The sequence below is a fragment of the Ostrea edulis genome, chromosome 6 (assembly GCF_947568905.1).
Source record: "Ostrea edulis chromosome 6, xbOstEdul1.1, whole genome shotgun sequence".
NCBI lineage: Eukaryota > Metazoa > Mollusca > Bivalvia > Ostreida > Ostreidae > Ostrea > Ostrea edulis.
The window spans coordinates 24580180-24601992 of NC_079169.1; the positions used below are offsets into that span (position 1 = coordinate 24580180).

The 21813-nt window shown below is 35.7% G+C and overlaps 1 protein-coding gene and 1 long non-coding RNA gene across 4 annotated transcripts in view; both read right to left on the minus strand.

Annotated features, from left to right (window-relative positions):
* LOC125683232 (uncharacterized) overlaps positions 1–14180 on the minus strand; it is a 35991-nt gene extending 21811 nt beyond the window's left edge. For 2 of the 3 annotated variants that reach the window (XM_056142113.1, XM_056142112.1), the window contains exons 1-4: positions 13887–14179; positions 12634–12735; positions 11719–11743; positions 4398–4564 (exon numbers count right to left, since the gene is read on the minus strand). In XM_056142113.1, the coding sequence (XP_055998088.1) occupies positions 4398–4564; positions 11719–11743; positions 12634–12735; positions 13887–14040 (448 nt within the window). In that variant the 5' untranslated portion in view covers positions 14041–14179. Of the gene's footprint in view, positions 1–4397; positions 4565–11718; positions 11744–12633; positions 12736–13886 lie in introns of all 3 variants that reach the window. The other variant, XM_056142111.1, reaches the window with a different exon arrangement.
* Positions 14181–16790: 2610 nt separating this feature from the next.
* LOC125683247 (uncharacterized) lies at positions 16791–21567 on the minus strand. The gene is made up of 3 exons (XR_008796263.1): positions 21445–21567; positions 18203–18388; positions 16791–18071 (listed from the first exon to the last, which is right to left on the minus strand). It is a non-coding gene; the product is annotated as an uncharacterized LOC125683247 (long non-coding RNA).
* Between the last annotated feature and the right edge of the window lie 246 nt (positions 21568–21813).

Genomic DNA, 21813 nt, shown 5'->3' on the forward strand with positions numbered 1-21813 from the left:
ATTTACAATAGTATTTTAGGGGCACCTTTTCCTTGGGGTCGAAATTCACCAAAAAACGACAAAAATTAGGGACACTGTTTTTGAAAACATGGTTCACATTTACACGGATATTATATGTGCGTAGAATACCTCAGTCCGCTGCACTGCTGAGGTATTCTACGCACCTATAATATCCGTGTAAATTATGCGGTCTAAATTTACCAATTACACCATACATTGCTTCAATGGCTTTATCATATAACTCTTCAATATTTTATCTAAAAGAACCATTTTAGCAAAAGATTACACCAAAGTATTTAAAACTGTCTACACTCTCCAGAGATTCATCATTGAAGGTAAAGGTTACTTGATTAAGTTGTCTATACTTTCCAAATATAACAACCTTTGTTTTTGCTATTGTTCACCCTAAGATGCCAGGTTTTACAATGATTATTAAAAACATCTAACTGATATTGAAGATCCTCTGGGGGTTTAGACAAAAGCATAGTGTCATCTGCATATATATGAAAATACAAATAATGTAAAACGTATACGGTACCAATTTTGATGCACCAGATGCGCATTTCGACAAATAATGTCTCTTCAGTGATGCTCAACCGAAATGTTTGAAATCCAAAATAACTATGACGTTTTGGAGCTAAATATAGTCAAAAACAGCGTGCCATAAAAGTGGAGCCAAATTCGTCCAAGGATAAGAGCTATGCACGAGGGAGATAATCCTTAATTTTGAAATGAATTTCTAAATTTTATAACAGCAATTCAATATACATCCGTATTTTCAAGCTAGTAACGAAGTACTAAGCAACTGGGCTGTAGAGACCCTCGGGGACTAACAGTCCACCAGCAGAGGTCTCTAATGAATATATTAAGTTCTTTTACTATTTTTCTGAAATAAATGAAAGTCCTTGGACATTATCTGCTTGCATATACTCATCTAGGTCATTGAGATACAGTGCGAATAAAAATGGTGACAAGTCTTCACCTTGTTTTACACAACTACAACATTGAAAAAAGTAATTGAATACTCCATTTGTACATACTCTAGATTTGATACTATCATTATAACTTTAAAGCATTTACCGTCAATGTTATTCAAACGAATTTTGTTCCAGAGACCAATGCACCATACAGAGTCGAAGGTTTTTTTCAAAATCAATGAAAGCACAATACATTTTCTTTTGAAGCATTTAGACAATTTTAAAAGAGTGCACAATGATTTTTTAGGATTAGTTGGACATTATTAGAATTGTTACTAAGTCTTTCATTTAATACTGCAGTGAATAATTTTCCGAGACAACTTATCAGTGTTATAGGTCGATAATTCTTTGGGTCACTTGAGTCACTCTTATTTATAAATATAATAATTATATTGCCGTCTGTCCACTATGATGGGATTATACCAGAATCAACGATTTTATCAAAAAGTACTACATAAAAGCTTAATAACATATCAGAGGTTGATTTAAGTTATTCATTTACAATTTCGCCATCTCCACATGATTTGTTATTCTTTATATAGCATAGTGAAAAACAAATTGTACCGTATTCCTCAAAGTTTTGATTTGATATAGCTTTCTGGAGGACAACCTCAGCTTAAACTTTTCTGGATCATTCCATGCTTTTAATTTTTCCGTGCTGAAGGATGATTGATAACAACTATGAAAGTACCCGAAGGTGTATAAGAGCATAATTCGAAAAGGACTGAAACCAATGCTTCGGTGTATTTTTGCTAGCCAAGTGTGACGATACTTAATAGAGAAACACCATGGATCGTCACTCTTGGGTTTGATATGTGCATTTAACAGTATTTTATTTTGTTGTTCTTACAGTCTTACTTCAAATTTTTTCACTGACGTAGAGACATCATCAGCTTAAAGCAAACGATAGGTCAAAATGTGAGATTTTGCTTAGGCTGATGATGTCTTTACGTTAGTGAAAAATTCTAATATTAATGGTCGTAGCAGCAAAATTTCGTCTTTGTGTCAATGCCTACCGCAACACAGGCCCTCTGCTTTTTATGGTCATATCTGAAAGACTAGTGGCCTTTACTTCTACCGTCGATAGTTGGCAAAGGACAGCCCCTACCTATGATAAACTTCTGATGTTTAAAATCGGACTCAGGTCTTCCAGTTACCAAGCGACTATCCCAGCTACTAGGCTACCGTATTTCACCCTAAACCAGGTGATGTCTGTATATGCAGTTTTGGTGTGTACGCACGAGTTCACCAGAAAATATGTCGGTGTGGGTGTCCCTGTCTCGCTAGCCATTGTACCGAACTGCTGTTTTCTAAAGAAACTACTTATTCCATTGTTATCATTATTATTCGAAGTTATATATGTATGTATTGTAATTCCTTTATGAATTTTGCTTCTCTGCCGTCGACACCCCATATCTATTTAGCAATATTCCATTATCACCTGTATAAATGGTGTTTATGTCTCTCAACTGATTCAATACGCGAGAGCATGTTTTGCGTAAATTTCTAAACCGATACAGGCTACTGACGATTAAGTTGAAGTTACATGGGTTTTTAAAGCCTTGTTCAAAGTCAGCATTTTGCTAATTCTATGGTCGTAATAATGGTCTTGTTTGCAAATACAACTGTCATTAGGTCGAATGCTGTGTTACGCATTTCATACCACTTGTTAGGCCATTTTAAACCAATTTCTATGCATGTTCACCTGATCAAATAGAGGGTTTACGGCGGATGTAACCGGTCAACAGGGGATGCTTACTCCTCCTACACGCCTGATGTTCCAAGGGGTCCATGTTTGCCCCACTTTTAATTTTGTATTCTTTATAGGATTAATGAAATTGATCACTGTTCATTTTCTTCACCTTTCTACATGTTACATATGCTCATGAAAGGTGAAGATAACGAACAGTGACCAATCTCATAACTCCTGTAAGCAATACAAAATAGAGTTGGGCACACACGGACTCCTGGACACACCATAGGTGGGATCGGGTACTAGGAGGAGTAAACATACCCTGTCGACCGGTCACACCCGTCATGAGCCGTATATCTTTATGAGGCAAACGGAGTTATCCGTAGTCAAAATCAGTGTGCCAAGAACGGTCTAACAATCGGCATGAAACACGTCAGACAGCATTTGACCCAATGATAGGTTACTCGTGTAACGTATCTTGTCCATTTCAATTTATTGTTTACATTGATTGGTTTTTTGTTGGGTTTTTTTTTGTTTTGTTTATTTATATTAAATCATATGAAGTTCGAGAAATGTATGATGCAAATCGTTAACTTAATAAATCTCAGGACGTACGAATTGTATGCAGTTGACAGTACACTTTATGAGAGGAAAATGTTCGAATGAGACATAGAACAAGAAACAAAACCATTGATAAAATGCGAGAGGCGTGGGACTTTAGAACCCGCGGCTCGAGAAGGAACCCTCCGACAACGCGCTTTACTGTAGCAAGTCAAGTGAATGTTGAGTTTTGAATCTAAGAATGATTCAAAACATCAATGTTTCTACCAAATCGAATCAAGGCATTCACTATATTGAATTAAAGTATTTATAAATCATATCAACGTTTCACGATAGGAACTCAAAATATAAAGATTTTTTTTATATTCATGCATAGTTTACCATAACAATTATGAAAACTGTGTAATGTCCTTTCAGAACATGTACGGGACTGTAGAAAACTCTGTGCATTCAAGAAGTCACTGAAAACACATTTTGTCCATCAAGTTTTCCAGGACTAGTTTCTATCATTTCAGTCACTTGTGTAGGTTAGATTCTGTGAAAAACTGTGAAAACTAAAGACTATGTGTCCTAACTTTCGAGTACCATTTTGTGATGTTTTATTTAAAGTAAAAAAAAGAACAACAAAAAAATCTATGTTTTAATGTATTATAGTTGAGACATTATATGCTGTGTGTGCGTGTGTGTATTTCATTATTATTATTATTTTAATACGCCCTGAAACTGATGTTTATTCTTATCTAGCATGTTTATGGTATCTTGTGTTTTCATGTTTTATGTGTACAATCAGGATAGGTACAGCTTTTAATGTTTTATCTATTTTCTATGTATTATGTGCATAACATTCTGTTGTAAGGTATATATGCATTGTAAAGCACCTTTGAGCGAACATAGTGTATGAAAAGGGTGCTATATAAATATGGTATTATTATTATTATTATTATTATTATTAAAAGTCCGCCTAGTGCACAAACATCAAGAGACACATTTAGATTAGTGTACCGGGTTACTAACGCCCGCTAGCCATTCGTTTGATAAATCGCATATGGACATACATTTTATGTTTACATAAAACAAGGAATAGTATGATTCAATGTAATGTTGATCGTGATCTGTTAAATTCACTTAGAACATATCTATATTTTGCATTTCAGCATTAACCGTACCTTTATAACGTCTGTAAATGAGAACAGCAAACACCACGGCGGCAATGATGACAACTAACAACACGGGTACAACCACAGCAGCCACATTGAATGAGGAACCACCTGGTGGTAGGGGACCTGGAGCTTCAGTTACATTGGTCACAGCAGCTGTCGAACTGGAACTTGGTCTATGACAGAATTGGGAAAAAATACTGAAGATTAAATATTTTTCTGTGAGTACATTCATTCATTATAACTAGGTCTAAAATAGTATATGGAATATTTGTTGTTCGTCTTTCTGATAATTCTAATTTCTCAATGCGTTTTCATAACAAGAACAAATTAAACTTGAATGTTTTAAAGAAAGGGTATGGATAACGAGCATTGATCAATCTCATAACTCCTAAAAATGAACGCAATTTTACGATACTCTGCCCAATAGAAAAAAACTTTCAAATTCCATCAGAGATAAAAAATGAAAATCATATCTGAATGTATAACAAATTGAAAATAGATTGAGCAAAGACTATTTATTTTACAGATTTGTTACGTAATCACCTTAAAAACAAATATTTGGAATATCAATGGGAATCAACTACATTGACATCAGGAGACTTTCTAATCTCTGGGGTTGGTTAAGCATAATATTTATGACTAATATTCATCCAGTTAAATTTGCAAAATGCTATGCCTTAGTCGCATACCACACGCTATATTTCACAATTATCATTGGTCAAGGCCCTAGAAAACTATCTGCGTATAAATACATGTACATATGTACATGTAATTCATCAAAGAACTATTTGCATTTAAGATGATAAGGAATGAGAAGAAAAAAATCTTTTCCTAAGAAAACAGCTCATGTTGTGGCCTTCAACTCGACATTTAGATATAAAGACGACGTTTAATATATTAACAATGATCATTTTCATTAACGTATCCAAGTAGATTCGACACCACAGAATCTTCCGTACTGTTTTGTACTTAGATATTTCATTGAACATAGATGGTAATGGCAAGCTAACAACTCATTTTTACAACAAACTTCATCTCCATCGCGATGCAACTTCCCATATCTATGTAGCAAAATTCCATTATCACCTTATATGGTGTTAATGTCCCTCAACTGGTTCGATACTCAAGAGTTTGGTATTCGTATGATAAGTTTTAGGTCACCTGAGTGAATTCAGGTGACCTATTGCAATTGGTTGTCGTCCGTCGTCGTGTGTTAACAATTGAACATTTTTATTTTCCTCCTGATAACTACCAGTCCAATTATTTTCATATTTGGTATGAAGCATCTTTGAGACAAGGGTGACATAGATTGTAAGTTTCAGGACGACAACATCCCTGGAGTCTTAGGGGCGGGGCAAAAACTGCCCAAAATTGACAACTTTTCAAAAATCTTCTTCTCAAGAACCGCACATGTTTAAGAAAAACTAAATGCACGATGATGTAGAGCAGGAAGGCCTCCATCAAAATTGTAAATTTCATGATCCCCAGAGTAGGGGATCTGACCCCAGGGCGGGGCCAAAATTGTTATATAGTGTTTATGTGTAAAACATTTAAATAATTAAATGCATTGTGATGTAGAGCAGGAAGGCCTCTACCACAAATGTTAATTTCATAATTCCTGGGGTAGGGTTTCTGACCCCAGGGCAGGGCCAAACTTGTTATATAGTGTTTATGTGTAAAACACTTAGATAACATCTTCTTTAGTGTTATTGATACTGAATTGAAACTAAATTGATATTTAGATAGAGCAGGTAGTCCATTAACAAAATTGTAAATGTGATACTCCCAGGGGTAGGATGTGGGGTGTTGGTGTCAGGGGAGGGGGGGGACTGATCAGTTATTAAATGTGTGAACAATAGTCATTTTTAACTTCTTAATAGTTATTATATCAATTCTTTTCAAATTTGGTATGAAACATCTTTGGGACAAGGGGAACATAAATGGTAAATTTCAGGATTTCTGCACCCCTGGGACCTTAGAATTGGGACAAAAACTGCCCAAAAAATTACCAATTCTCAAACATCTTCTCTAGAACCACACATGTTTAAGAAAAACTAAATGCATTATGATGTAAAGCAGGAAGACTTCTACCAAAATTGTAAATTTCATGATCCCCGGGGAAGGGATTTTGACCCCTGGGTGGGTCCAAACTTAGTATATGGTGTTTATGTGTAAGTTTTGCCGATACTGTATAAAATATAAATGCATACTAAGGAATAGCAGAAAAATGGTGAATTTCACAACCCAGGGGTTTTACTTTAGGATGGGTCCAAATTAGTCATATCTTTTAATGTTTTAATGTTAATACACCTATTATATTATGTGAAGCCTTTCATCAGTGTATGCACTTATGAGGGCGTTGAAGTTGTAAGAACACATATTGTTTTAAATGCCTTTGCTAAATGTTAAAATTTAACTTAAATATTAAGAACAGGAAACTTTTCCTACATTTCATAGCCCTCGGGAGTAGTGATAATTTTTCACTAGTAATCGGGTGACCGAAAAGGTATGTGGACCTCTTGTTAAATCGAGGCAGACTACTGACAAACGAGTTGATGTTACAGGGGATTCAACAGTCTCGTTTAAAGTCAGAATTTTGCAAATTCTGTGGTCAGTTTAACGATCTAGTTTGCCAATACAACCTGTCATTGGTTCAAATGCTGTCGGACGTGTTTCATGCCGATTGTTAGACCGGTGTTTACCCACTGATTTTGACTTTAGATTATTCCGTTTACCTGATCTAGGATAAGATATAGGCTCATGGCGGGTATGACCGGTTCACACAGTATACTTCTACTAGGCACCTGATCCCACTTCTGGTATATCCAGGGGTCATTGTTTGTCCGACTCTTAATTTTTGCATTCCTTATAGGAGTTATGAAATTGGTCGCTATTCGAAATCTTCACCTTTTTATGAGAGTGAATTATGAATTAAAGACACCACAGTCTTCCGTATCAGCTTTATATTTTGATATTTTATTGATGTTAACTTTAAAATTCCACCTCAACTTTTATGAAAAATGTGAGGACTTCATGTTCCCCATCGTTAACTTTCCATATTTTATGTAGCATTATCCCATTATCACCTGCATTTGTTGTTTATGTCTCTCAACTAATTCGATCATCGAGAACATATTCTTCGTATGATAAATTTTTAAATCGAGGAAAGCTACATGTACTGACAAATAAGTTGATGATACAGGATATTAAACAATCTTTTTTTAAATCAGCAGTAGTTGTGGGATTTACATGTATGAGACTGATCACTGTTCATTATTTTCACATTTTCATGATTTAAACGGGTACATATACAATGTACATAAGTATCAGCTGCCGAAAACATATTTGCCACTTTTCACAACCGGTCGCAGTATCTCAGTGGTAGACCGTTTGCTCCGTAACCGGGAGACCGTAAGTTCGAGCTCGCTCGTACCATGGTCGTGTCAAACCCAATATGTAAATATAAGTAGTGATTGCTCCTTCGCCAAATGCTCGGCATTTAGAAGTGAGAATCAGAGGTCTTTCGGATATCACCTTGAAAACAGCGAGAAGAATATTTAGAAAGTAAATATATTGTGGCACGCATAAATCATCCGGGACACATTGGGCCTTTCACCGAAAAACACGGTGTGTTCCGGATTACGGATAAATTATGCATTGTTAGGCTTCTATAGATAGCCACATGTGCGTCAGGTGATTTCCAGCAATTATAAATGCATGTGATACTAGTATTTAAGATGGGGGTTTCCTGATGAAATGAGATTTTTCTAAGTGATCGAAGAATGAAACGATTTTTTATCTTGTAAATGAACAATTCATGTCGTCGGTCGATCCTTTATGTTAGAATGACTCATAATGGTACTGCTTGGTCTTCCCTTAATGTTGTCAAACAATGCCATTTAGAGCAAACATGTACTTTTAGATTGATATATGGTATCTTGTTTAACATTCCTCTTGAGAATTTTTCACGCATATGGAGACTTCAAATTTAGGTATATGCTCGGCACTTACGGCCATTGAGCAGTGATGGTTCTTTAGCGTGCCATATCCACTGTGACGCGGGACATCCGTTTTATACGCCCGTCTTTAGACGGGATATATCATTGTACAGCAATATATATACGTCCGTCCGTCTGTACACCCGTCTGCCCATTCGGGGTTTTCTGTTTCTAATTTCATTTCACTGTCACATATCAAGCAGAAACTTGCTATGTAAAGGGTGTTAAGAAAATCCGTTCCGTTTGTAAATTTAAAACAATTAAATAGAAAAACGAAATATTTTTGTTTCAAATTTTTACTGGTAGCACTTTAGAATTTTTTTTTCATTATATCGGTAGTTATCTTTCCCAATGTGCACTCTCTCGTGTTACTATGGAGTGATGTAAACATAATGTCTATTACGTCATGAAATAAATATGCCGAGTTCGTTGAAAAAGCAGACGTCCTGTACAAGTGTCGATACAATTAATGAACGAGCTCAAGCTTTGGCTTTATTAGATGCAGGATTAAGTGTGAAGGATGTGGCTAAGCAACTATGTAAAAGTTAGCGATGGGTAACAAAGTGGAGACGAAAGCGAGAGCAAAATAAACAACCGAGATCCGGTCGGCCATCGAAAATAGTGGGGGTAGTAAAGAAAAAAGTGGAGAACATAAAATACAAAAGAGGAAAATCAACAAGAAAATGCAACAAGGAACTTAAGAACTTAGGCTTTAATGTAAGTCGTGTAACTGTTTATAATTATTTGCGAACAGTTAAAAAATGGAAGGCATTTAAACGATCGAGAAATCAACTGACAAAAAAGCAGAGGCAAAATAGATTGAAATTTGCTCGTGATCACAAGCATTTGACGGCTGAAGACTGGGAAAACTACATCTTTAGTGATGAATCTACAAAGTATATGTTTCATGTTCCGAACCGACAGGATGATGTTGTATGGGGGTCCCAGTCAGATGAGGTTCCAGACGTAAGCTGTGTCAAGTCAAGCGCTAAAGTCATGATATGGGGTGCGATGGGAGTTCAGGGTTTGTCCAAACTTCACATTGTTCCAGCCGGCAAAGCTATTAATGCTGATTATTCTGTGAATAAAATTCTTCAAAAAGAACTAAAACCTGCTCTGAATCGACAGAAAAATAGTGGTAGGATTGACGAACGAAAGTTGGTTCAATATCCAGGACACGCTACGTTTGTTCAAGATGGAGCGACACCTCACACTGCCCTCCTAACACAAAATTGGTGTGAAAATAATTTACCAAACTTTATTTAGAAAGAAGAATGGTCAGGCAATTCCCCAGACCTAAATTGTATAAAAAATCTTTGGAGTATTCTGAACAGCGAGGCCTACAAGGATTCGCGCCCAACAACAATGAGCCAATTACGCCGCCGACTTCAACGTACATGGAGGGAGATAACTCAGAAACATTTTATTTCTTTAATTCATTCAATGCCAAACAGAATTAAAAATGTAATGAAAAACAAAAGTGGACTGTCTGGTTATTAAAAACATAAAAACTTGTATATGAGTTGTTTATAAATAAGTTTAGGCATGATGTGAATCATGGAACGAACTTTCTTAACACCCTTTAGCTTTGCAATTTTGATCCATTTTGACCTCTCTTGCAGGAGTTGTGCCCCTTTATTTGAAAATTATTGTTATTTGGAGGTACATAATTTGTCCGGTGAACTCCTCCCACAATTTTCAAGTGAGGAGCATCTTGTTTTACAGAGGATTTGTATGGATTTTGAAGATGTGCATGTGATAAGGATTTGATTTTCTTGAATTTTATTTCGGTTGAGCATCACTGAAGAGACATTATTTGTCGAAATGCGCATCTGGTGCATCAAAATTGGTACCGTATAAGTTTTACATTATGACCCCTGGGTCGAGGCCTCTGCTGGTGGACTGTTAGTCCCCGAGGGTCTCTACAGCCCAGTAGCTTAGTGCTTCGTTACTAGCTTGAAAATACGGATGTATATTGAATTGGTGTTATAAAATTTAGAAATTCATTTCAAAATTAAGGATTATCTCCCTCGTGCATAGCTCTTATCCTTGGACGAATTTGGCTCCACTTTTTTTGCACGCTGTTTTTGGCTATATTTAGCTCTAAAACTTCATAGTTATTTCGGATTTCAAACATTTCGGTTGAGCATCACTGAAGAGACATTATTTGTCGAAATGCGCATCTGGTGCATCAAAATCGGTACCGTATAAGTTTTACATTATTAGGTTATTGAACTTAGTCCGTTTTGAGGAATTATTGCAAAGAGAGTTACTGTACATGATTTATTCGGTGAACTTCTCGCACCGTGTTCAAATGAGAGTCTTTTTATTTTACAAAGTGTTTATATGGGTATTGAAGGTGTACATGTGGCAAGGATTTTGATTTTCGTCCAATTTTTGAGAAAATTAAAGGTTATTGAACTTTGTCAGTTTTGAGGAATTATTGCATAAAGAGTAATAGCTTCAGAACTGTAGCTCGCTGAAAAAAAATATTGGGACGGAACAGAGAACTACAGATCCTTCGATTAAAAACCTAAAAACTAAAAACCTTCGATTTACGGCGCACAAAAAATTGCGCACGATTGAGGTCTGATATCGTTGTATTCTTGTTTGCTGTCTCATAAATTTAATATAAAAAAAATTCTTAAGATATTTTCCTACTATACTTGTGTCTAAACATACTTTCAAATATCCATTTAAAGTTCCATACGACCCGAAAACTCACAGCTTCAAATGATTTCGTTTGTTGACGTAGTCACATATCCCCTTCACATTAGTACAATTAACAGCTTGACAGATAGATACCAACCTATTTATTCGTAAAATCTACCACATGCACATCTTTGATGACCTTAGAATCTCATCAAAACCGGAACAGACGGTGTGACATCAAAATTATTGATTTTTGTGGTCTTGAATACAAAAGAGTTCCACAACATGGCTGCCTCTATAGATGGCGGGAATTTAATTTTTTCACGTTTTTAAATTAGTGCTGAAGCTTATCTAGGCTGTATATCAACAAAATAATATGACAGATTTGTATCATTTGATTAATCCTATCATGTATCATATAAATGGGGGGTGCCTTCCTCTTTAATAGATAAAACTTCGTCGATATATCTTGCCACGGCAAGACATTTTTGTCTTCTCACGTAGAAGTTGTTGAATAAATTTTGCTTCATAAGAATATAAGAACAACGCAGGTAACGAAGGAGACTGTTGGAAGATATGATCACTAAAGACTACGAAGATATTGTCGATGAGGAACTCCAGCATATTTGTTTTTACATGTAATTCTAGTACTAGTGCAAAAATCAATTTGAACTTACTGTTGGTTTGAATAGCAACCCGAATCTAAAAATAAATGCATATACGTCATTTAAATACATTTGGTATATTAATCCTGGTTATTTTATGTGTAAGGAAGTTTTTCAAATATATGATAACTAGTATATATTACATATAGTATTCAACAAATAAATGTCTACGTGCTAATTCAGTTGAGAAATGGTGTGACAATCGGATTTTTTAATAGCATGTGTGATCATTACAGTGAAACTTCAAATCTTTTGGCAATTGAAAGTCCTTCAATTAATTTACACTGAAATACATATACTCTAGATAAGACATTCAACAGAACTTGCAGGAAAAAAATGTTTGTTTCTATATTGCAGTAATATTACTACACTTTGTATATCGGTCTGGTGAGCTCAGTGGTTACATGTAGATCATCCAAATAGTAAAAATGTAATTCAAAGGTCCCGGTTTCGATCTCCGGTCGATTCAAAGATTATGTAGTAAACAAGACTTCATTCACTTTGACCATTAACTATAGATTTGATATTATTGGTTTGATTATCAACTAAAAGGGTATTTGTAACTAGTAGCGTCGTTTTTCAAAGAGGAACGGTCAGAGAAGTTGACTTCACATTAGTCTTAAAAATGGACAAGATAAAAACGAATCAATTAAAGATGTAAATTTGGCAAGCGGAGAATCATTATAAATAGAAATAAAAAATTATTTTGCGCAAACGTCATATTCTTAACCAAATAGGGATTGGGCGAATACTCGTTCTTCACTGCATAAGTTCAGTTTAAAGTCTTACCATTTTATACTGTCAAAAATCAAGAAAAAGGAATCACACCTCACTTTGTATGAAGAAATAACGGGGGTGAACGGGGGCAGTCCCCCTGGTTCTACATGTCTGAACACATATATTCAATTATGAAATCCATTCACTTACATTTATATACATCAAAGGATCTGTAATTTCCCTTTGGGCAGCCATCTTGACATTTTTCTGTGTCCAATTTGAGTGCTTTGGAATTGTACAATGGGCAATACCCTTCATATAAAATTCAACTTATAACATCAATCCAATATATAGCACACATTCTAGAGTTAAGGCTATACTTCACTGATTATATCTTTCTTGTATACCAGAGTACCTATTTACGTTCACCCATTTTCAACCATCAACACTGAGAAGCAATCGTATCATTTTTAGGGAAAAGAAAATCAACATGACACAATCAACCAGCCACAATCTTTTAACTTTCCATTCAAATAAATTTCTCTCATAAAGAGATGTCACAAATTGTAGGTTATGTGCCACAATTTTGAACTCGTGTCAACGCCTATTGTGACATGTTACATCCGCTTTTAACTTCATATCCAAAAGAGTCGTTACTTTCGCTTTGAAAGCCGGGCTCTTTATTGAAGAAGAACGTCATCAGCGTGTCGTGGCACCAGGATGAAGAATCACCCAAACTACTAGGCTGCAGTACCTGTCAGACATATTTACGTTGAAAATGAGTCGTGGTGGGCATTTACATGATAAGGCTAGGAACGATGAAGCATCGTTTTGAAGACGTTATTTTTGGTTTGACGATTTCTCAAATGATGAATGTATTTACAAACAAAACAATATGATTTTTTATTGGTTTACATCCCATCGAAAATGTTGTCACTTAAAAGCCGTTAGGGAAGTCCTCAAATCTAGACCACTGTATGGGGATCAGGGCTGTAGTGGTGTAGGTACTTTATGGTGCCAATACTTGCTGCGACATGAGATATGAGGTTGTAAGATCTCATCAGAAAGACTCGCGACTCTTATTTTTAAATTTTGAGTGTGTAGCGAAGAAGTCACTACGTACCTTTGACATTTTCAAGGTATGAGCGGAGCTCAAATCTGACTTTTTGGTAGCATTCCATTCTTCAAAAATATAATGGCTTGCAAGCTTGATTGCCCATTTGGTTGATATCTAATACGCGTGTTAATCTTAAAACATTCCTAAAACTCTTTATGGAGGGTAACCGTAAACCGAGACTCTGGTACATTTGTATACGAAATCGATGTACTTTAAAAATATGCTTCATGAATATGTAACAATTTAATGACACTTAGTGATAAGGATCAATACAGAAATGACTGCTGGTTATACTTTAATTTACGAATTCTAAGATATGAAGTATAAGGATATTTGAATCTCTCACCTCCTTCAACCCATATTGGGTCGATACAACCGCTGACCGTCTGAGAAAATTCGTTGAACAGACAGTGGTATTGGTCGGTATTGTCACATTTCTGGGCCGATTGCTGCCAGGCCTGGATATTTGTTGGGCAGCTGCCCACTATTTCCATAACCATTCAATTACAAGGAAAAGCATCCCGCCATTACTGTCAGTTATTTCTCCACGGAGTTATGTTGAATAAACGTAACAAATGATATCTAAACTGACGTTTGCGCAATGTTTGTTAATCCTCTCTGTGATAAAAACAATCGAGATATGCATGGGATTTCACAACCTGTATCTACTTGTTTGCAGTACTGTCGTATCTCACTGTAGCATTTTTTTTTAAATTCAGTGTGTACGTTTGATGCCTGGACTTGAGATCTGATATCTTGAGATACGTCAATGTCTACACTACACGACAAAGCTTTACAATAACCACCTGACATCCTTCTTTAAAGTTTATTAGTACCCAGTGTCACAAGCATGATGTGAGGTTTAGATCTCTTTATAATTGTGCTGGTTTTTAGGATCATCGTCTGTGCTTGTAAACGAGTTTTTAAAGAAGCTATGATAAAACACTGTTGTAGTTCTATTAAAGTTTGATTGCAGAAATCACAGATCCACAATTTATAGCCTCTTTTAAAACAATCCATAATTCTTGGGGGTATATGTCAGGTGTAAGCAAGAAATTAGAAAGTACTTCTTAGGACATTTCGCAAGGACATCGAATGATTTCCGATATCCGTTAAAACATTAGTAGCACAAGATCAGATCCATCAGAATTCGACGAAGTTTTCGAGGAAATGGAGCAAATGGCTGTATTGTCTGGTGGTACAATGAACCCTTGCACTAAGGATTATCCTACTTCGCATACTTCTGTTGGATTGTAAGAGGGTTTATTTTCAAGTAAATTGGTGAAATATGTTTATAAAATATCGCGTCATTTCAACAATTCAACTTTGGTTTTATTGGTACGAGCTAACAATACAGACTTCCGGATAAAGTGAAAGCAAAATTAGAACAGTAAAAGAATTGGGAGGGAGGGTTAAGTATCGAACTATTATGTATTCCGGTATATTGACATCGTGCAAGGATTCATGTAAGTTAATGAGCTAGCTTTGTGTTCGTATGTTGCCATATTATTGAAAGTTAGCTTGAGACGTTGTGCATGAATTAAAAATGTCATTCGTCAGCAAGCTTTGAGTTATTCAAAATGATTTAATAAACGCATTTTGAACATCGTGGTTTCATTACCACTCGTTTCAGGTAACAATATAGAATTAATCTGTTAGGGTTTTGGATGTACGTAATTCATTAAGTTATGAAAGTGATCAATGTTCCTTATCTTCACATTTCATTGAACGATAAAGCGGCGTCGACATATCTAAAAGTCGACCGAAAGGACACAGCAAGATATATTTTTTTCTTGAAAAGTGAAGAAAACGAAAAATGATCAATCTAATAACTCCTATAAACAATACAAAACAGAGAGTTGGGCTAACACGGACCCCTAAATATATTGACGGCAAACTAACAACACAACTTCATGACAAACGAGATATATTGCTACATAAATATGGGAAGTTGACGAAATCCGTAGTCAAAATGTGCCAAGAACGGCCTAACAATTGATATGAAACACGTCAGACATCGATAGGTTGTATCAACGAATCTTCAAACTTGTCCCAACTAAATCAAGAGGTAGTAAATGAAATCAAAGCTAGGTATGGACCAGTCATGCTAGACATATGTTCATTTACACAAGAACTGAACCTTTAAAAACAAATGTGGAGCCACCAGGTTGATCGTTACAACGGTATGAGACATATTGCCTACACACTCTGTTTAGTTAAAGCTGAAAAACGCTTATCCAACTGTTGAATTACAGAATTCTAATATGGAATATACATGTAGATGCTCGTTTAAAGTACTCCTTTGGAGATGCTACGGGGACGTTATTCCTCCGGGTTTGTCTAGGACACAGCCTCGGATTGGTCATTCTCATTAAAATTTTGCCCCAAAACTGTAACAGACACGCCACCACACATACAGTAGCGATGCTATATCCCCTTCGCAACTAGTTGCGCGAGGGGATAATGATGCACCTTACAAACGAAGATTATGTTAATATGCAATGTGAAGATAACGAACAGTGATCAATCTCATAACTCATATAAGCAATTCAAATAGATAGTTGGGCAAACACGGACCCCTGGACACACCAGATGTGTGATCAGGTGCCTAGGAGGAGTAAGCAACCCCTGTTAACCGGTCACACCCGTCGTGAGCCCTATATCCTGATCAGGTAAACGGAATTATCCACAGTCAAATTCAGTGTGCCAAGAACGGCTCAACAATCGGTATGAAACACGTCAGACAGCATTTGACCCCATGCGAGGTTGTATTGACGAACTAGATCGTTATAACGACCATATAATTTGCTAAATGCTGACTTCAAATGAGACTGTTGAAACCCCTTGTACCATAAACTTGTTTGTCAGTAGCTTACCTCGATTTAAAAACTGACTATACGCAGAACAAGCCCTTGCATATCGAATCAGTTGAGATATATAAACACCATATGCAGGTGATAATGGAATATTGCTACATAAATATGGGAAGTTGACGATGGAGAAGCTGAAATCACCCCGTTTGTCATACAGTTGAGTTGTCAGTTTGCCGTTAATGTCTACTTTCAATAAAATATGTTTTGTCACTTGAGACCAGTATATATTCCTCATGTAACATCTGTAGTTCTTTCATCATTTCTGGTTAACTAAACACAAATGGATAGATGGTGAGCATTTTTCTTCATATGTTATTGGATAATAAAAGTCTAAAAACTACAAAATCTCTTTATTTCACAATACATACATTTTATATATTATCCCTTCCTATGAAATTATTAAAAGTTATCAAAAGTAAAACACCATAATGAAAATTTGGGCACACCTAGAATCTAATAAGTCCCATACAATAAACTTTTAGAGGCGATTATGCTACATGCTTTTCATGATAACATCGTAAAGAAATACAACTATATCATACATTGATATACAGAGACATACACAAAAGGTGCTTATAATGCTCAGTGGTCAATCTCATACCTTTATGAAGAATTCAAAATCGAGAACAGGACAAATACGGACCCCAGTAAATATTCAACAAGTAAGCATCCCCTTTTGACCGGTCACATCCGCCGTGATCAATCCATCTTAATTGGTGAACGTAGTCAAAATCCTTACAAAAAGAACAGTTTATCATGTCAGCGGACATTTTCAATATTTCGATGCACAAGACATGTATATGCTATCCCAATTCGATCCTCAGTCCTCCATTATACTCTTTAAATCTCTAACTAAATATCACCTTCTTTATAATACTTTATAATTTGTAATCTTCACATTATTCATACTATCTTAACCTCACCTTCGTTTAGTTATCTTAACCTCACCTTCGTTTAGTTATCTTAACCTCACCTTCGTTTAGTTATCTTAACCTCACCTTCGTTTAGTTATCTTAATCTCACCTTCGTTTAGTTATCTTAACCTCACCTTCGTTTAGTTATCTTAACCTCACCTTTTTAAACTCTCTAAGTTTCACCTTATTTATATTATCGAAACTTCGTGTTAATTACTGTAGATTTTCGTTTAAATTTCAATAATCATTATTCACGTCAATTGGTGAGGTCTTTCTCCTATTCTAAAAGAAATATTCCGTTTTTATTTGACCCCACTGTATCCAGAGATCCGCGTTTGCCCTACTCTCAATTTTATATCCTTTTTTGTATTTATGAGATTGATCACTGATCGTCGTTTTCATTTTTCGCCCTACCTATTTATTCTCCCTAAACCATTTTTTTTTCATTTTTATACACATGCAACATAATATTGGTAAAACAGTTTAAACATCGCTACATATCATATTCCTGTAAAACTACGAATCCGTAAGAAAACATCAAAAATATACACAGTATATGTAAAAAAAAAAAAAAAAAAAAAAAGGGTTTAAAAGAATTGCAACGTTAGGGTTACAAATAAACGACAAGAAATGTACATCGTGAAGTTCGTCCCAACTAAATAGCGTACTACTTCAGTCATCAATTTCCGGCTAACACCTCCACTTCTGTACCACTCAGATCTAATCACCCAAATAATCCCGATTCTGAAAGCATACAACATTTAGAAATAATTGAAAATAAAACAAAATTTTGAAAAAAAAATACATATACATTGGGATTATTATATACTGTACTTGAAATAACAAGAAATGAAGTGGAAAATTTCTTTTCATACCGGGTTGGCCTCTTTTGTCCTGGAAAAAGGTCGACAGACCAGTCGGAGGACTAATTATCGGCAGCTCTGTACTTTCTTCAGTCGGTGGACTTAATCTCGGCAGCTCCGTGATTTCCCCAGTCGGTGGATTTAATCTCGGCAGGTTCGTGACTTTCTCCATCGGGAGACTTAACAGCATAGGTAGTGCTAATCAAAGAGAAAAATCAATGTCCTGTATCAAAATTCATTTAAATCTTCATCCCCGCTATATGTGATAGACAGACATGTTTATTTTGGTAGGGAATGTGAAACCAAACAGATGTTTGTTTTTGTTTCAAATAATTTGTGCATATTTGACCTCTCGCAGCTTCACTCGGGTTCAAAATGGTGCGATCGAAGTCAGAATTGAAACAAGTTTGAATAGCACAAGTTGATCAGTCAGGATTGTGTTACATCAACAATTTAGAATTTAAGGAATTTAGAATGAAATATAATTTTGAACTAAGACTATAGTATTTGGGACTGAGAGGAATGGTGACTATAACAAAATTGTGGATTTCAATATCAAAAGGTCAAGGGAAAAACCCAATAACAATCATGGACTTCACAAATTGATTTTGTATTCATTATGCTGTATTTATAATATTGTATCAAATCATTTCAAGGACAAACGATCTGTCATCTTAATGCCAAAATCCCTAAATGGTGCAAATCCAAAATTATTTAGAATTTCATAGTTAACTTAAACTGTACCGATAAGAGAAAACGGACGTTTTACATAAAATTTTGCCATGATATCTAAATCTATTATACATGTTGTACTGTGATTTGTTATATATAACCATTGAATAAAGATAGAGAGAATAATGTTGTAAAATATGCGATGTACGTGTACGAGGACTGTTCGATATGTAATTTGTATTGTATGATATCTCAAAAGCATTCGATCCCGTGGGGATCCGGGTTAGAATAGGTCCTCAGTACCCATTGCTTGTCGTAAGAGGCGACTAAATGGGGCGGTCCTTCGGATGAGACCGCAAAAACCGAGGTCCCGTGTCACAGCAGGTGTGGCACGATAAAGATCCTTCCCTGCTCAATGCCGTAAGCGCTGATCATAGGCCTAAATTGTGACTTCTCCATATCAGTGAAATATTCTCGAGAGGGACGTTAAACAATAATCAATCAATCAATCAAAAGCATTCGACTCAAATAGTGAAATGAACATTACATCCATTCAAAGCATTCTCCGCGGTTTGAAGTACATAATTTCAATCCCAGAATAAATTTCTGAAATGCATCACGGTGCGCTGATTTAGGTAGACCTCTGAGGCACTGACTGATAGCTGAGTCAAAGGCTTGTCATAACTTTGTAAGTTTTGGAAAAGGGATAAAGTCCCATGGGGCTAGATCTGGAGAGTATGGTGGATGTGGCAAGATAGTAACCTTCTCCGACTTCAAAAATTGCTTCACAAGCTCAGATGAATGTGATGGAGCATTATCATGAAGTAGACGAACATGCCTAAATCCTGACACAGGGCGTTGTTTATGATAATATTTCTTGAGCCTTTTTTATATAACATCTCAGTAATACCGACCTGTAACACTTTTGCCCTTCAGCATCGGAATCTGTATTGCTATACCATCACGTGAGAAAATATGCAATAAAAAACCTTTGTTTTTATGATTCTTTTGTCAACTACAGGCTTTCTACCGTGTTTAGTTAGCCATATTTTGTTTCCAATGTTTCTTACTGGTTCCAAATAGTGAACATCTGTTTCGTCACCAGTAACAATCTTTTCAAATTGTCTTTTATTGAATTTGGGAAACATTGTGAGCAATTACTGAGCGGTTTGTATTAGTACAGTGTACCCGTTTTTGACCATATGTCAATATATGCGGTATCCATCTGACGGAAATCTTTCGTACTTTCAAAATACGCTTCAAAATGAAATGCACGTGCGATAGCGACACGCCAACAGCTTTGGCAATATCACGAATCGTGTATCTGCCATCACTTTCCATTATTTCCCTGTCTTTTGAGACATTTACCTTGCCTGTTACAGTCACAGGTCGGCCAGATTTTGCTGCATCTTTAACAGACCAATCCCCAATTCAGTAACAATCTGCATTACCGAATGACCGGATTTTGTGTGAACTTATATATAAGTTCTAATTTCTTCAATATTCTCAACCCGTTTCCCAATCATTTTTACAACAGTGGTCAACGACTGCCTCTATTGAATTGACTATAAGTTTAAAACAATGTGGAGTTGAAGGCTCGTGTTTATATCGTTGGAAGAGTATTGAATATAGCTAATCAATAGTATCATCATCCACGAAATCGTGCAAAGCTTTATCGCGCTATGGTACAATACACATTACGTACCGAACAGCCCTCGTACAATCTGGACACAAAGACATTCAAAACACATTGTATAGTTCAAAATTAACTAAACTCTGGGTATGGATAATATCTATATAATTTCTACGATATTGATATTATGGTCTGGTGTCAATTTATTGTTGATTGATTTAGATAATCTTAAAATGTCTTTGTCTTTGTACATTGCACTAGATTATTTTTTAAAATGCCAATTTTGATCATATCATTCGAGAATAAAATTATTACAACTATGATCAATTTCGACATATCAGTATCACCTCCCGAATACGTGCTACATTGTATAGTTCAATATGCTATCTGTACTTATGTAAATAACTATAGATAAGTTTAATCTAGATTAAAGTACTCATATGGCTGAAATACGACGTAATTCTGTTTTTCATCGACGTTATTTCCTTCAACAGGCTAAAATTGGCATTATATAAGTCACTAAATTCTATTATATTAATGAAAAGGCCAGAAAAGCTCCTATGAATAGAATTGTATTCTTGTTTAACAGTAGATCATGCATAAGTATTTTTTAGATATCGTTATAATAGCATACCAATGTACATTATATACACATTGCATATCCCTATGAGGGGGGGGGGGGGCGTTAAGCAATATACAACCAACCAAGCATATCATATCTGATAAAACACGAGAGTAGGGTGATAGAGAAGTGTCCTTGTGAATGTCACCCGACTTAGATAAAAAATATTCTTGTATCAGCTCGTTGAACGAAATTATCTAATCATGTACCATTTATCACTGCAATTGAATATATCGGTCAAATGACCAAGTTTCATATCAATTACTCTAAAATATTGATCCTTGGTCGCGTTCTCATAGATGTACAAATGTAATGTAAATACTTTACGTGTGGGTGGTTGATTGATGTCTGTCTGTGAATTCAACGGGGTACAGCTTGCATTGGTTAGGACAATGTTATCCAAGGCGACCAGGCTATTGTTTCTGAACTGGTATGCTTCAAATAAGATCTGTGTAGTAAAACAATACCTTAGCATTAGTTTGTTGGTTTTCTATAAAAATGTAGCATACGGGTATGTATCGGTGAGAAGAAAATGGAATCACTCATAAGGGTGCATACTACAGTCATATTGGCTAACTTCTCTTTTAAAACATGAGTGAAAATATGAATTTCAATATCTGTGTATTACTTTTAAATTTGATTACTTAGCTGGGTAACTCAGTCAGTTAATGTATACACGCCTGATCTGTAGGTAAC